The sequence below is a fragment of the Mobula hypostoma genome, chromosome 8 (genome assembly GCF_963921235.1).
Source record: "Mobula hypostoma chromosome 8, sMobHyp1.1, whole genome shotgun sequence".
Lineage (NCBI taxonomy): Eukaryota > Metazoa > Chordata > Chondrichthyes > Myliobatiformes > Myliobatidae > Mobula > Mobula hypostoma.
The window spans coordinates 149,555,796-149,572,652 of record NC_086104.1 but is presented as its reverse complement, the minus strand read 5'-3'; the positions used below and the strand labels follow the sequence as shown (position 1 = coordinate 149,572,652).

Below are 16,857 nucleotides of genomic sequence, written 5' to 3'. Positions count from 1 at the left end.
TTCAAAGGTTCATTTTAGCATCAGAGAATGTATACCGTACACAACCTGAAGCTCCTACTCTTCACAAACGTTCACGAAACAAGGAAGTAATTCTAACATACACAGTTTAAAGGTCAATATCTGTAACCGCTGGTCAATTCTGTATAAAAATAGCATTTCTTTGTTCAGACTTCAGAGCGGTATGGTGACAGGGGTCATGCTTTTCTCCTTGTGCCCGAGTAAAATAAAATATGATTGAGGAATGGGTGTGAGTTTTCAGAGTCCAGTTCGTCATCAGTGACGCCGGAACGTAGCTTGCTTGTGCTCTGTGTGGAGTGAACTTGTCTCACCTGTGTTTCCCTTTCCCTATGTCCTGTGTGCAGCAGCAGGCTTCCATCTCCCTGTCCAAGGACCTTGACGAGGATTCCTTCACTCCCAGCAGCCCGGCCACCGAGACCTCTGACAACATCAGCCCGATTGCTAGCCCCATCCACACAGGGTAAGTGGGCTTGCACGGGGCGTCCGTTCGTCATGTGAGATTATTGAGCTTCTCCCCGGTGTTTAAGTACTGTACACGTCTTCTGCAGACTCACTGGGGAAGTGAGTCTGGGACAACTAGACTGGAGGTCACCTCACGCAGCCTCTCTCTCATTTTATCTCCATTAGTGAACTCAGCATTCCTGTTGCAACAATGTACGATAGCACGACCTCTATTGACAGTGCCACCATGGTCCATTATGGGTAAGTGGTACATGTGAGGAGGTAGTCAGCCTCCTTCCACTGCCTCTCCTTCACTCTTGCCTTTCCATCTTTCTCCTCCTCAGAGTACTCAAGGTTAAAATCAGCTCCTCAAACCACCCCCCCCCCACTTCTTCAGGGGATGTAGAGTGCTCGCCCCAGAGAAAATCCACATCTGGCAACTTCTCTCTGTCTGTCTTGTTCTTGTGTTTTAGTAGTGAGTCCACCAGCAGTCCAGCTGTGGAGACATCCCCTTGTATCACACCTCATCCTAATCCTGTCAGGTCCAGGTAAGTGAGGACAGAAAATGCAGCTGGCTCGTTGTGAAGCTGGGCACCTTTGCAACAGCTCCTATGCAGTCTCCTGCAGCTTCCAGCTCTAGCCACCCTGCCAGCAACGCTGAGGCTGTGTCAGCTGCACCCTGGGCCACAAAGTCCCCACAGACAGTCATATCAGTGCAGGAGCTGGAGTTGTGGGGTGGTGGGTGGTGGGTGGTTGCAGCCAGAGTATTGGAATTCGAATTGGTTTAATATCGTCACATATGCCAAGGAAAGTGAAAAGCTTGTTTTACATACTGTTCATACAGATCAATTCAGTGCGCAGTTCATTGAAGTAGTACAAGGTAAAACAATAATAGAATACCTTCTAAGGCATCCGTTAGTCTTGCGAGACCATGGATCTGCGCCTGGAAAGTCTTCACTCTCCAGGGCACAGGCCTGGGCAAGGTTGTGTGGAAGACCAGCAGTTGCCCATGCTGCAAGTCTCCCCTCTCCATGACACCGATGTCATCCAAGGGAAGGGTATTAGGACCCATACAGCTTGGCACCAGTGTCGTTGCAGAGCAATGTGTGATTAAGTGCCTTGCTCAAGGACACAACACGTTGCCTCGGCTGGGGCTCGAACTCACAACCTTCAGGTCACTAGTCCAAAGCCTTAACCACTTGGCCACGTGCCCACAATAATAGAATAAGTTTAGAGAGAAAGTGCATTGCAGGTAGGCAATAAGATGCAAGGTCATAACAAGACAGACTGTGAGGTCAAGAGTCCATCTCATTGGAATTAGGGAACCAATTTATAGTTTTACAGCAGCAGGGTAGAAGCCGTCCTCAAGCCTGATAGTTTTTTTTCTATCTTTAAGGTTTTTGTACTTTGTATATTGAAAGGCCTAGATAGAGTGGACATGGAGGTGATGTTTCCTGTAGTGGAGGAGTCTAGGACCAGAGAGCACAGCCCCTGGAAACAGAGATGAGGAGGAATTTCTTGAGTCAGAGGATGGTGAATCTGTGGAGTGCATTACCATAGACAGATGTGGAGGCCGAGTCATTCAAAATGTTTAACGTGGAGGTTGATTGATTCTTGATTAGTAAGGATGTTAAAGATTACAGGGAGAAGACAGGAGAACGGGGTTGACAGGGACACAAAAATCAACCATGGTAGAATGGCAGAGCAGACTCGATGGGCTGAAAGGCCTAATTCTGCTCCCATGTCTTATGGTCTAATGGGCAACCAGAACTGCACACAATTCTGGAGGTACGAGAAAGATTAGGGTCAGGGTCAGACAGCACTCAAGTCCAAGGGCAGGAGGCAAACTGGGTTCTGCTTCTGGGTCAGAGGGCAGATGGGGTTAGGACTCAACTGGGCACAGAGCAGACCAGGGTCAGCAGGAGTGGGGGAAGGCAAAGAGGGCTCAGGGTTTGGAGTCACAGAGTAAACTCTGGTCAGAGATCCCAAGGGCAGATAGAGCTCAGTCACGAGGGTAAAATTGGCATCAAGGATCGCTGTTATGGCTTCTTTTTTTGGCAGTAGCTGTGAATGCAAATTCCAAGATTAAGTCACACACCCCTCCCCCATCAATGTCAAATTAGATTTTGTTTAGTCTGATAGATTAGCTCATCTGTAGTAGATTCATTCCAAAGTTATGTCACCCCTATCAATGTCAGAGGAGTTTGTGTTTAGTCTGAAAGATTAACTCATCTGTGGGGAATTAATTTGTGATTAGTTAATTAGTCTAATAGTTTAATCAATCAGTGTCAGGTGACATTGTGATTGATTATTTAGTCTCATACTCTGTCTGGCCCATCACTCTTGGAGTTTATCTTCTATCAGTACATTTAATACTGCAGACTTAAAGATTAAATTGCAAAGAGCAGTTTTACATCAGTTTGAATGAAACAGATTAAGGGATAATCCAGTAGATATGGTTAAAGTAGACTGTGAGAAACTGTTTCATTAATCAGGCAACTGTATTAAAGAGCTTAAAATGTAAAGGTGTAAAGAAGGCATCCGTTAGTCTCACGAGACCATGGATCTGCGCCTGGAAAGTCTTCACTCTGGAGACTCAAATTCCTTCTCTGGAGAGTGAAAGGTGTAAAAAGCATAGGTTTATGTTGAAGGGGCAAAGATTGAAGAAGACGTGTGGAAGTTGTGACAACTTACTAACTGCCCATCATGTCACTGATGTTTAGGGTAGCAGCGAACGTTCTCTGTCTGCCCCTGGTCATCTTCTCCATTGTGCCTCAGCTGTGGTTCATTTCTGCCTCTACGCCACAGGCGAGGGTTAAGTGCAGATAGCGCGCAACCAGCCCAGGCGAGGAAGAACTTTTCAGAAAGGCTTTGGGAGAGCATGGCTTCCCTTTGCACAGCAAGGGACTGGAGCCATTTGGCATACAGAGACAAGATAAGGGTGCAACGAAAGGATGCAAGGCACACATGCACCGACTTGTGGTCAATCATGGTCAAATTCAAGTTAATCTTGAACTTGAATTACTACAAAGTATCATTGATTGTTAGCTGGTACTTTTAAGACCTGTATTGTGAATGGCAATTAAACTTGCAAATAAGGAATTTGAGAGTACACGAGGTTGCCAATATCAGTAACTGCTCGTCAATTCCATATAAAGATGGTGTTTCCCCGTTCAGACTTCAGAACCTTGTGGTGATGGGGGCTGTGCTGTTCTCCTTGCACACAAGTAAATAAAGCAGGGGTTCCTAACCCTTTTTACGTCACGGACCAATACCATTAAGCAAGGGTCGGGAACTCCTGAAATAAAGTGCAATTGAGGGATGCGTGTGAGTTTTCAGAGTCCAGTTGATCTGCAGCAATGTGTGAGGCAAGGTTTTGTACGCAGAATGGGGGTTCAGTGCCTGGAATGCATTGCTAAGGGAAGTGGTAGAAACAGGTACGACAGCGGTTCTGAAGTGGCACTTGGACACACGCGCGAATGGGGCGGCACGGTAGCATAGTGGTTAGCACAACGATTTACAGTACAGGTGACCCATGTTCAATTCTCGCCACTGCCCATAGGGAGTTTGTACGTTTTCCCCGTGACTGCTCTGGTTTCTCCCACAGTCCAAAGGCATACCAGTTGGTAGGTTAATCAGTTTAAATTGGGAGATTGAGGGCGGAGTGGCTTGGTAAAACAAACAAATGAACAGGGAGGGTCTGGGGGGAATATAGACCAGGTGAAGGCGGATGACATTAGTTTAACTTGGCAATAAGGTCAACACAGATGAGATGGGATGAAGGGCCTTCTCCTACACAATAAACATTATCAAGGAATGCTTCAGCAAGTGACTGTGGAATGATTCACCTCCCCCCCCCACCCCCAATACAGCTGCCTGTGGTAATTGTAGGGTTGGTTTGGGTACTTGAGGACTGAGGACCCTAACAGGTAAATACAGACCCAGCCTTGATCTCATTGAATGGTGGAATAGATAATATCTGGGGCAGTTTGGACATTCCTTCTGGCATAAATCAGGAGAGAACTACCTTGTTGCTCTGGAAAATGGTTCCTTGGTCATAATTTCTACTGACAAATTTACCCCTCCCCTCAATGAACAGCTGCTTTCAAGAGAGGCAGAGTGATTAGGTGCTGCCTCAGACGTATGACTCAGCTGGTCTGTGTCGGACATGTACAGTGGTTGACATTGTGATATATGCAAACCAAATGTTACTCGCTCGTATTGAAGACAGTAATGGTCATTTTCTCCAGAGTTACTCTACCGGACGTCAGCAAATGTCAGACATGAGTGCAGTGGGTAGATGCATGTTATAAACAAGAGAGATTCTGCAGGTACTGGAAATCCTGAGCAATGCTAGAAAAATGTTTGAGGAACTCAGCAAGTAGGACAGTATCTGTGGAGGGTAATAAACCGTTGATATTTTAGGCCATGATTTTTCATTAGGACTACAAAGGAAGGTGGGAGAAGACGGAATAAGAAGGTGGGGAAGGGAAAGGGGTGCAAGCTGACAGGTGATAAGTGTGGGAGGGAGAGAGTGTGTGGGTTGGGTGAGGAGATGAAGTAAGAATCTGGGAGGTGATTGCTGAACAAGCTACAGGGCTAAAGAAGGAGAAATCTGATACGAGAGGAGAGTTGACCATGGAACAAAGGGTAGGAGGTGAAGGATGGGTGTATATTGATCTGCACAGAAACAGAAATGCCAAGGAAGGCCTAATCCACGGATCCAATTAAGAAGCTTAAACCTTATGTATTGGACATCTTCAACATAAGTTACGGCTACACATCAGCACACTAACGCTGTTCATATATTAGATTAGGCCTGCGGATACACAGAAATGAATGTTAGTACAATCTTCAGAATACCAGCTTAGTTTGGTGTGTTACTAATGCCTCATAACTATAAAATACATTCAAAGGGTGACATTCTGCTAAAGAGGCAGTAAGCGGGCTTTTAATTGCTGAGCTTTACTGTAAATTTAATGAATATTTTGAATCTCTTATCTGGAGTGTTTTGTTTGCCTCCAGCTTCTTTCTAACAGCTTTCCTAATGAGTGTCTGCTGGCAGGCTCTGAGCTTATTTGTAAATCCATATCCAAAGCTTTAAACAACAGTGTGATTTTCACTGAAGCATCCTGGCTTTGAAATGTTCCTTTTGTTTTTGTCCGTGAGAGAAGAACTGTACTCCAAATGAAGCTTCTCACTGTCACCACAGAGTAAGTAAAATTCTCAAGAGGGCTGATGCAGGGCAAGAGGGGTTCAAGAGGCTCTGGATGCAAGATAAACTGCAAACGGGGATTTTCCGTCTGGCTGCACACATTGCAGGACTGTGCGATGGAGACAAGTTCCTAAGCAATCATTTGAGTCTACACATACCCCAAAAAAAATGGTCGAGTTTATCGTCATGTACACAATAACCTGTGTGCACAGGTGCAATGAAAAACTTACTCACAGCAACACCACAAGCAAATCGTAACAGAGACACAATATCTGCATAAATTATGCCAGAAAGGACATCATTAGAAGGAAAAAAAGCAGGTGTTACAACCGTGTAAAATGAGGGAACATATTAAGAGGATCAGAAAGCTACAAACATTGGGTTATTATGGTTACATCTACTGAGGAAAAGCCGAAGTCAAGGTCAAGTTTAGCATATACATCTCTATATCAGAATCAGGTTTAATACCACTGGCAACTGTCATGAAATTTGTTGTTATGTGGCATTAACTATGAATTACAGTAAGTACATATATTGAAAAAGTTAAATTAAATAAGTAATACAAAAACAAAAATCAAAAAAGATAGTGAGGTAGTATTCATGGATTCAATCTCCATTTGGAAATGGGATAGCAGAAGGGAAGAGGCTGTTCCTGAATCTTTGTGTGTGCCTTCAGGCTCCTGTACCTCCTTCCTCATGATACCAATGAGAAGAGGGATGTCCTGGGCGATGGGTGCCAACCTTTTGAGACACCACTCCTTGAAGATGTCCTGGGTACTGGGGATACACGCGTGCACAGGTGCAAGGGGAACCTGACTGGTAGCAGTGTCTCAGGCACATGGCATCGTATAGACAGAATTCACAATAGAAACACAAATTATACACACTTTTACAAGAAAGAACACAATTAGAACAAAAAAAAATCAGTTTTGGTGCAAAGTGATCATATTGTTGCTGAACTTTAGTAATAAGGGTGGTGCTGGTTGGTTCAACTAAAACACACAACATACTAGAGGAACTAACCGGGTCATGCAGCATCTATAGAGGGAAAAAATTTGCAAGAAGATCTTTGTTTTCCATGCCATCCAGTCAGAGCATTACAAAATTAAAGAAATCAAGGTTATCCAAGGGAAAATTAATAATGAAATGTAGAATAGAGTGCAGTGCAGGCACTAAGGTGTAAGGTGTCATGATGAGGTAGATGTGCGGTCAAAAGTCCATCCTATCGTACAAGAGATCCATTGATAGGCATCCGTTAGTCTCATGAGACCATGGATTTGCGCCTTGGAAGGTTTCCAGGGCGCCGGCCTGGGCAAGGTTGTATGGAAGACCAGCAATTGCCCATGCTGCAAGTCTTCCCCTCTCCACGCCACCGATGTGTCCAAGGGAAGGGCATTAGGACCCATACAGCTTGGCACCGGTGTCGTCGCAGAGCAATGTGTGGTGAAGTGCCTTGCTCAAAGACACACACGCTGACTCAGCCAAGGCTCAAACTAGCAACTTTCAGAACACTGGACGAACGCCTTAACCACTTGGCCACGCGCCAACACGAGAGATCCATTATTAGTCTTATAACCACAGTCTATTCAGCAGTTAATGCCTGAGCAGCAAATCAGGCCCAAAGAGTTTGGTCTGTGTTCAATCGTTCCATTCATATCAGGGAATGTCTACAATATGCAACCTGAAATTCTTACTCTCTGCAGACATCCATGAAACAGAAGGAAAAAAACAAAGAATGAATGACAGGAAAAATGTTAGCTCAAAATGGCTCTCCCCACTCCCATACACAAGCAGCAGCAAAGCATCAACCCTCCCCCTACCTATTCCAGCAAAAGCAATTAGCCTCCCCATCACCCACCATGCAAACAATAGCAAAGTCCCTAAGCTGACCATGATCCAGAATCCACCCACGAGTTTGACATCCAGTGGCTCTCTTGCTCACTAACAAGGGAGAGAGAGCTATCACTCCCAAAACAGCGAGAGGGAAGACTAACAGCTCGCTGTTTCAATGCTACAGTCAGCAGCGTCACTCTTATTTTGAGTTAGAATAATTGGCATTAAATCACCAATGAAGATCATTCACGTCATGGGATATGAATTGATCAAGTCAGCCCTTTAAATGGTCCTGTGACATTCCCTGGGACATCCCACAGATTGTGGACGTTGCTCTGTGTACTGACGCGCGGTCTCTCTTGGCAGATTTTTGGTGAGCTTCATGGTGGACGCCCGAGGAGGCTCCATGAGAGGCAGCCGACACAACGGGATGCGCGTCGTAATACCGCCGCAAACCTGCAACGCCCCCACGCGCATCACCTGCCGGCTGGTGAAGTCGCAGAAGCTGGTGAGCCCACCGCCACTGGTGGAAGGAGAAGGGATGGGAAGCAGGGTGATTGCCCTGGGGCCAGCTGGCACCCGCTTCCAGGGGTGAGTGCATGGGTCTCGGGTGGGTGGTGGACGGAAGGATTGGGCTGCTCTGCCGAGCCGGAAGTGTTGGTCAGGGGAGAGAGGGTAGAGGCTGGCCTAGTCATTGAGTATACAGAAGTAGGTCCCTCAGCCTAACTTGACCATGCTAATCAATATTCCCATCAAAGCTAGTCCCAAAGTTTAGAGTCTAAACCCTTCTTATCCATGTATTTATCCAAATGCCTTTTAAACATTGCTATTGTACCTGTCTCTTCCTCTGGCAGATCATCGTTTGTATACACCATGCCCTAAGTGAAAAAGTTGTCCCTCAGGTTCCTTTTAAATTTTTCACCTCTCACCCCAAGCCTATACCCTCTAGTTTTACTTCCCCTTCCTTGGGAAAAAGACTGTGTGTGTGTTAACCCTGTCCATGCCCCTCGTAGTCATGGAGCACTACAGAACAGAAACAGGCCATTTGGTCCATCCATACTAGCCTGGTCTGCCTAGGCCCATCTACCTACACCTGGACCACAGCCTTCCATATCCATTTCATCCACGTACTAATTCAAACTGAACCCACATCTACCGCCTCTGCTGGTAGGTCACTCCACTCTCGCACAACCCTCTGATTTTTTACACCTCTATAAGGTCACTTCTCAATCTCCCACGTTCCAAGAAATAAAATCATAGTCTGCTTAAGTTCTCTCTATAACTTGTCCTGGGTGGTGGGGTGGAGATACGTCTCTACCATAGAAGGTGTAAGGCGCTCCTTCACTCCACTAGCTTACTGGTCACCTTTGGGCAAGGTGTAGGACCCCCACACCCCTCCGATCAGAGTCACGTGAAGCCATCAGAGCAGGTGGTGGGTGGTCGTATGAGTAGCCGGTGCATTTCACAAGTCCTGATTATGTGATCACTAACGCCATTGAAGAGCATTGATAATGGCTGGGGTCACCCATCTTGTAGACTCACTCCCCAGGAGGCAATGGCAAGCAACTTCTGCAAAAAAATTTCCAAGGACAATCATAGTCATGAAAGGACCTCGATCACCCACATCATATGACATGGCACGTAACAAATGAATGATAACTTGTCCTCGCCCAGAACTCGAGGATGCTGAGATGCCCCTGAGTCCTGACAGCGTCCTTGTGAGCCTTCTCTGCACTCTTTCCGGTTTAACGATGTCCTCCTTATAAAAGGGTGCCCTAATCGGTGCACGATACTCCGGTTGCAATCTCCCCAACATGTTAGTTGTTTTCTATTCCTCCCTTTCTCCTCCTTACTTGCTTTTGCCACTCTCTGTTACGTCCACTGTCCGTCACCATCACCTTACAGGATGGTGAGGGACAGCCAACTCAGAGAGTCTGCTGGGAAGTTAAAACCCGATGTCGGTGATCCCGAGTCTGAGTCCACGGAAGGCTGGAGCTCTGGGAAGACTCTGCCCGTCCCGGGGCTTGAGAACTGCATGCGTGCACGAATAAGAGGGAGGTACGGGGCTTGTTTTGCGGTGTTGCTTGTTGTGTTCTGTGTCACTCTGCCAAACACTGAAGGCGGTGCTACGCTGGCACTGAAATGTGTGGTAAAACACCCGGGTGACCCGCTGCACGCCCGCGGGTGTGTTGGTTGTTAACGCAAACGATGCATTTCACTGTGTGTTTTGATGTACACGTGATAAATAAATCAGAATCTTGAATTTTGAATGTCCCTTCTCTCCTCATTCAGCCCAGTCATTGTGGAAATCCCACATTTTGCCTCAGTGGAACACACGGACCGGGAGTTGGTGGTCCTGCGGAGTGAGAACGGGTCAACGTGGAAAGACCACCTGAACTGCTGTGAATCAGAACAGCTGGAGCAGCTGCTGAGTGGAATGGATGAAGGTGCGTGCATGTTGGGGTGTGGGCAGGGGGGCTGTGAAATGCAAGAACTGGCAGCACGTTAGCACAACACTTTACAGGACCAGCGACCCAGGTTCGACTCCCGCTGCTGTCCGTAAGGAGTTTGTACGTTCTCACCGAGACCGCATGCGTTTCCTCTGGGTGCCCACATTCCAAAGACATGCAGGTTGGCGTTATTAAGTCTCACCACTCTTCCTGCATGCCCACAACTCACTAACCCTCACCCATCCATCTTTGGAATGTGGGAGGAAACCAGAGCAGTCGGAGGAAATCCACACAGTTGCAGGGAGAAGGTACAAACTCCTTCCAGTGGAAAATAATGCTAACATTATCCAGTATGTTTGGAGTAAGTGTGAACTACTTTTCACACTATGAAAAGATTTATCTTAAGTGGGTGCCAAAGAGAATTATTTTCACTTTCATGTGATCTGGGTAATTCTGGCAGGGTGTAGTGTTTAACGTAACACTTTACACCACCAGTGATCACCAATTAGTTTTCAATTCCTGCCACTGTCTGCAAGGAGTTTCTACGTTCTCCCCGAAACCATATGGGTTTCCTCCAGGCTTTCCAGTTTCTCCCACATTCCGAAGACGTACAGGTTAGGGTTAATAAGTTGTGGGCATCACGCAAAAAATGCTGGAGGAACTCAGCAGGACAGGCTGCAGCTATGGAAAAAAAGTACAGTCGACGTCCTGCCATAGGGTTTTGGCCTGAAACGTCGACTGTACTTTTTTCCATGGATGCTGCCTGGCCTGCTGAGCTCCTCCAGGATTTTGTGTGTGTGGTGCTCAGATTTCCAGCATCTGCAGATTTTCTTTTGTTTAAGTTGTGGGCATGATATGTTGGCACTGGCAGCATGGCGACACTTGCGAGCTGTTCTTCTACATCCTCAGAGTGTGTTGGCCGTTGATACAAGCAAAGCATTGCATGATACGTTTCATAGTACGTGTGACCAATAAATATTATCTTTTTCAGAAGACAAACAACATTGTTGTGAAATATTGAGGAGGATTATAGTTTTCTAGGTGTTAGTACAGCCACACCTGGAATACTGGGCACAGTTTGTGTCCTTTGATTTAAATCAGGTTCTCACAGTATTGGAAGGGGTTTAGAAGAGATCCAACAGGCTCATACCTGGGATAAGACAGTTGTCCTATCAGGAGTGGCTGGGTAGTTTGGACTTGTATTTCTTGACATTTAGAAGAATGAGTCAAGACCCTTTGCAAATGTACCACATCCTAAGGGTCACACACAAGATGCTGGAGGAACAGGTCAGGCAGCATCCGTGGAAGTGAACAAACAGTCGATATTTCAGGTCGAGACCCTTCTTCAGAACTGAAAAGAAAGGAGGAAGATGATAGAATTAAAAAGGTGGGAGGAGGGGAAGGAGGCTATCTAGAAGGTGAGAGGTGAAGCCAAATGGGTGGGAAAGAGAAAGGGCTGGAGGAGAAGGAATCTGATAGGAGAGGAGAGTGGACCAGAGGAGAATGGGAAGGAGGAGGGGACCAGGGGAAAGTGATAGGCAGGTGAGAAGAGTTAAGAGGCCAGAGTGGGGAATAGAAGGAGAGGAGAGGAGTAGGGAATTTTTTTTTAACTAGAAGCAGAAATTGATATTCATACCATCAAGCTGGAGGCAGCCTAGGCGAACTATAAGGTGTTGCTCCTCCACCCTGAGGGTGGCCACATCTTGACACAAGAGGAGGCCATGGACCGACATATCTGAACGGTAATGGGAATTGGAATTAAAATGTTTGGTCACTAGAAAGTTCTGCTTTCAACAGATGGAGTGGAGGCCATCCTAAGGGTGTTTGACAGATAGTTGTTGAGGTGTTTTCACTGGCAGGAGAGTCAACTAACAATGGGAAATAGCTACAAAGTAAGTGGCTAGTTATTTTAAACTGACTTACTTATTCAGTTTTGTTTGACTTACTCATTGCCCATTATGTCACAGGTGTTTAGGGAGGCAATGCATGTCCTTCATCTCAAAATCAATTTTGGTCTTGATCTTGGTGATGTTCAGGGCTTCCTTCATCATGCCAGTAGCTCACTCTTGGTTTTCACTACTGTCAGCCATGCAAATCCCGGTTGGAGACTCAGGAATACCGTCACACTCAGATGTAGGAGGATTCTCCATTGCTGTTTCTGTAACAGTTTTGTTTTGATCAGTCAGGATTGTTAGCCCTGAGCCGAACCCCCAAACCGGGAACACCAGTGGACCACTCTTAGTCTGGCCTCTACCCTTTGACCTGTTTGGCATGGGTGACCCTACCAAGAGCCAAAGCATAAAGCCCTGACTCCAGCCAACGTAGCTCTCTTGGTCATTGAGGCATACAAGCCTCCAAACCCATCAACATGGTTGTGATCCTCTTGGATGACTTTAAACTGAGGAGTGTAGACATTTCTTCACTCAGAGAGCAGTGAATCTCTGGATTTTCCTGCCCCTGATACTGGTGGAGGCCAGGTCATTAGATATATTCAATACTGAGAAAGATAAATATTTTAAAGTTTGAGGAATTGAAAGATTAACTTTTATTTGTCACATGTTCATCGAAACATCAAAACATGCAGTGAAATTAATTGTTTGCATCAAGTCAAATTAGTGAGGATTGCGCTGGGGGCAGCCTGCCAGTATCACAACACTTCTGGCAGTAACACAGGATGCCCATAACTCTCTAACCCTAACAGATCCACCTTTGGAAGTTGGGAGGAAACCAGAGCACCCAGAGGAAATCCACATGGTCACAGAGAGAATCCTTGTGATTGGTTGGAACCGGTGTAGTAGAGAAGTTGAAGCCAGCATGGATCAGCCATGATGTTAGCGTTCATTTTGAAAACACTAGAATATAAAGGAAAAGATGCAACATTGAGGCTTTATAAGCACTGGTGAGGTCTCACTTGGAGTACTGTGAGCAGTTTTGGGCCCTTTATCTAAGAAAGGATAAGCTAACATTGGAGAGGGTTCAGAGGAGATTCACGGAAATGATGCCAGGATTGAAAGACTTGTCATATGAGGAGTGTTTGATGGCTCTGGGCCTCTTTTCAATGGAATTCAGAAGAATGAAAGGTGACCTCATTGAGATTTATCAAATGTTGAGAGGCCTCGATAGAGTGGATGCAGAGAGGGTGTTTCCTATGGTGAGGGGGGTGGGGGTTTAAGACCAGAGAACACAGCCTGAGAATAGAGGAACGTCTTTTTAGAACAGAGATGAGAAGAAATTTCTTTAACCAGAGAGTGGCAAATCTGTGGAATTCATTGCCACAAGCACTGTGGAAGCCAAGTCATTGGGAATATTTAAGCCAGAGGTTGATGGATTTTTGATTGGTTGCACCATGAAGGGATCAGGGTGAAGGCACGAGTTTGGGGCTGAGAGGGAAATCGGATCAACCATGATGAAATTGTGGAGCAGACTCGATGGACCAAATGGCCAAATTCTGCTCCTATATCTAATGATCACAGGGCAGGCTTAAGGGATATGGAGATTTACTCCTGCCCTGGTTTCTGATTTTCTTATGTAGCTCCTAACTCTAACAAAAGACTGAGCAGAAAGATTATGAACAAAGAGGCCAATGATCCTGTTAAATCCATGTTTTGTCTTTATCAGTTATTATTCTTACACACTGTCCATTGTTATGGACTAATTCTGATGAGCTTATTGTTCAGAAAACTGCCTTTCCCCCTTTGCCTCTTATTAATTATCCATCCCTTGGGGAAATGTTTTGTTACCATTGCGTAATCTGCAAAACTATTTCAAGGGTTCGACCAGGTTGTTGTGGGATCACTCCTGATCCAGACAAGATGAAGATACTGTGTCTTCTTCCCTTGGAAGAAATTAAGGAAATAACTGAGGTTTTACCGCAGTCCAGAATGTTAATGGATCCCTTGTTAATATTGGCTTGTTATATTATCACAGTACAGCACAGTTGTCCATAATTGCAAGCTAAACTAATCCCTTCTCCCTGCACGTGACCTGTGCTCCTCCAATTCATGTGCCTGTTCTAAACATTGGTACTGTATCTACTTCCATCACCTTCCCAGGCATCTACCACTCTTTGTGGAAAAAAAAACCACCTTGCCTTGTAAATTTCATTTAAACGTTTCCCCCCTCACCTTACCCACACCCTGTCTAGTATTCTGCAGCCCATGGAAAGTCGCCGATGATCACCGACGCCATCATGTAACAATGCCCCAGGGCTCGCACCACCAGGTTCAAGAACAGTTGCAACCCCTCAACCATCAGGCTCTTGAACTAAAGGGGATAACTACACTCACTTGCCCCATCGTTGAGATGTTCCCACAGCCAGCAATCTCATGCTAAGGACTCCTTATCTCATTATCTCATGTTCTCATTATTTTATTGCCATTTATTTATACAGTCTGCATTTGCACAGTTTGTTGTCTTCTGCACTCTGGTTGATCTTTCTTTGATCCTGTTATAGTTACTAACCTATAGATTTGCTAAGTGTGCCCACAGGAAATGAATCTCAGGGTTCTGTATGTAATTTGATAAAATTTATTTTGAAATTTGATCTTTTTTAGTATTTGCTATTTCTGCCACAGCAAAAAGACTCTGACTCCCATAATTTATAACTTATATCAGGTAGTCACCCCCCCCCAACCCCATCAGCCTCTGATGCTGCAGAGAAAACAATCCAAGTAGATACATCATCATCATGTGCCGGATCCTATGACATCATCATTATGCGCCGTGTCATATGATGTGGGCGATCATGGTCGTTGACCATGATTGTTCTTGGCAAATTTTTCTACAGAAGTGGTTTGCCATTGCCTTCTTCTGGGTATTGTCTTTACAAGACAGGTGACCCCAGCCGTTATCAGTACTCTTCAGATGTTGTCTGCCTGGCGTCAGTGATCGCATAACCGGGGCTTGTGATATGTACCAGCTGCTCGTACGACCATCCACCACCTGCTCCCATGGCTTCCCATGATGCTGATGGGGGGTGTCTAGGCAGGTGCTACACCTTGCCCAAGGGTGTCCTGCAAGGTAACGGAGGGAAGGAACTTCCTTTGTAGTGACAAATCTCCACCCTGCCACCCTTAGGTAATATACCCTCTTGTTACAGCTGACAATCTTTAATCCAAAGCACGAGAGATTCTACAGATGCTGGAAATCCAGAGTAAGACACACACAAAATGCTGGGGGGACTCAGCAGGTCAAGCAGCAACAATGGAAAGGAATAAACAGTTGAAGTTTCATCCCAAGACTATTCATCAGGTCCTGCTTATTCCTTTTCATAGATAATCTCTAATCTGGGCAATATTCTGGTGAAATACTTCTGCATGCTTTCCAAACCCTCTACATCCTTCCTATAGAGTGAGAACTGAACATATTGAACCAAATTAAAATTCTGAAACAGTTATATCTGGAGTTGAACTTTGGATTATCTGTCTGCAAGTGAAATTACGTCTGGGTGTATGTAAGTGCTGTCAGTTGCCTCGTTCTTATCCAGCCTTGTGTCCACACAGACCTGGACTCCCCGGAGGAGCTGGAGCGGAAACGGATTTGCCGCATCGTCTCCATGGACTTCCCGCTCTATTTTGCAATTGTTTCCCGGATCAAGCAGGACACCGAGTGGATCGGGCCCGAAGGTGGAGTGGTGTGCAGCACGCTCGTACCAGAGGTGCAGACCACGTTCCCCCCATCTGCGGTAATCAAGAGAGTCCGCCTGGGCCTTCAGGTTAGCATGTACCTTTGTGTAGGTATATTCTTAACGGTGGACGGCTAGTGCAGGTAATGTGTTGGGCAGTTTTAACTATCCGTTGCAGAGCCTCCCTGCCCATCACAGTGCAGTTTCCATACTATGCAGTGTTGTAGAATGTTAGGATGCTCTCTCCTAGTGTCACCTTATGTACATACAATCAATTTTTGTATATAAGCTATATTATATATATTTATGTTTATTGTGTTTTTTTTGTGATGCATCAGATCCAGAGTAACAATTATTTTGTTCTCCTTTACAGCACCCTGTCTGCCACCAACAAACATTCCACAGTCAAAGTCACTTAGATCATATTTTTTCCCCCTTTCTGATATCTGGTCTGAACAACAACTGAACCTTTTGACCATGCCTGTATGCTTTTGTGCATGGAGTTGCTGCCACATGATTGGCTGATTGTGTACTTGCATTAACGAGAAGGTGTACCGGTATACCTGATAAGAGTGCATTTCCCTGTTCTGCTGCCTGGCCCTCTGAGTTCCTCAGGCAGCATATTTATTGTTTAAATTTAAATTTAAGTTGACTATTTGGCCATTCAGTTCCTGTGAAAGTATCCTCTTCACAAATGTTTAAAGACCTGGTGTCTTGCCTAACCGGACCTCATCTTAAACTGTGAATCACAGCTGGCTATGACTATGACTATCAGATCTCTGAACAGTCCATGATCACTGCCTCACCTTTCCTCTTTTGCACTATTTATTTACTCTTCCTTTCTTACAGTAACTTTTATACCTTGCACTGTGCTGCTGCCACAGTTACAATTTCATGACATATGCCCATGTGATAATAAACCTGATTCTGCATTTCTCTTGTTCCAGAGACTTAGAGCTGAATGGGTACCCAGCACAGCTGCCTTTATAACCTGTTACCATATTGCTGATGCCTGATTGCCCTGTCTTACTCTAGGCTCAGCCTATTCCTGATGAGTTGGTGACGAAGCTGGTGGGCAACCAGGCAACGTTCAGCCCGATTGTCACGGTGGAGCCCCGGAGAAGGAAATTCCACATCCCAATCGGTCTTCGGATCCCACTACCGCCCTCGTGGAGGAACAACGGGCAGAACACCTGTGAAGGAGACGAGACCAGCCTCCGGTTGCTATGCAGCGTTATAGGTCAGCCAGTTTAATTGCTGTTCCCATTGCACTGTCT

The 16,857-nt window shown here is 45.7% G+C and overlaps 1 protein-coding gene across 10 annotated transcripts in view; it reads left to right on the top strand.

Moving 5' to 3' along the window:
- Positions 1-16,857, top strand: part of LOC134351041 (ankyrin-1-like) — a 315,455-nt gene that overhangs the window by 212,776 nt on the left and 85,822 nt on the right. For 6 of the 10 annotated variants that reach the window (XM_063057043.1, XM_063057036.1, XM_063057040.1 and 3 more), the window contains 7 exons: positions 363-478; positions 646-720; positions 933-1,007; positions 7,874-8,098; positions 9,800-9,954; positions 15,459-15,670; positions 16,616-16,820. In XM_063057043.1, coding sequence (XP_062913113.1) covers positions 363-478; positions 646-720; positions 933-1,007; positions 7,874-8,098; positions 9,800-9,954; positions 15,459-15,670; positions 16,616-16,820 — 1,063 coding nt within the window. The remainder of the gene's footprint in view (positions 1-362; positions 479-645; positions 721-932; positions 1,008-7,873; positions 8,099-9,799; positions 9,955-15,458; positions 15,671-16,615; positions 16,821-16,857) is intronic. The other 4 variants (XM_063057044.1, XM_063057042.1, XM_063057035.1 and 1 more) reach the window with 3 other exon arrangements.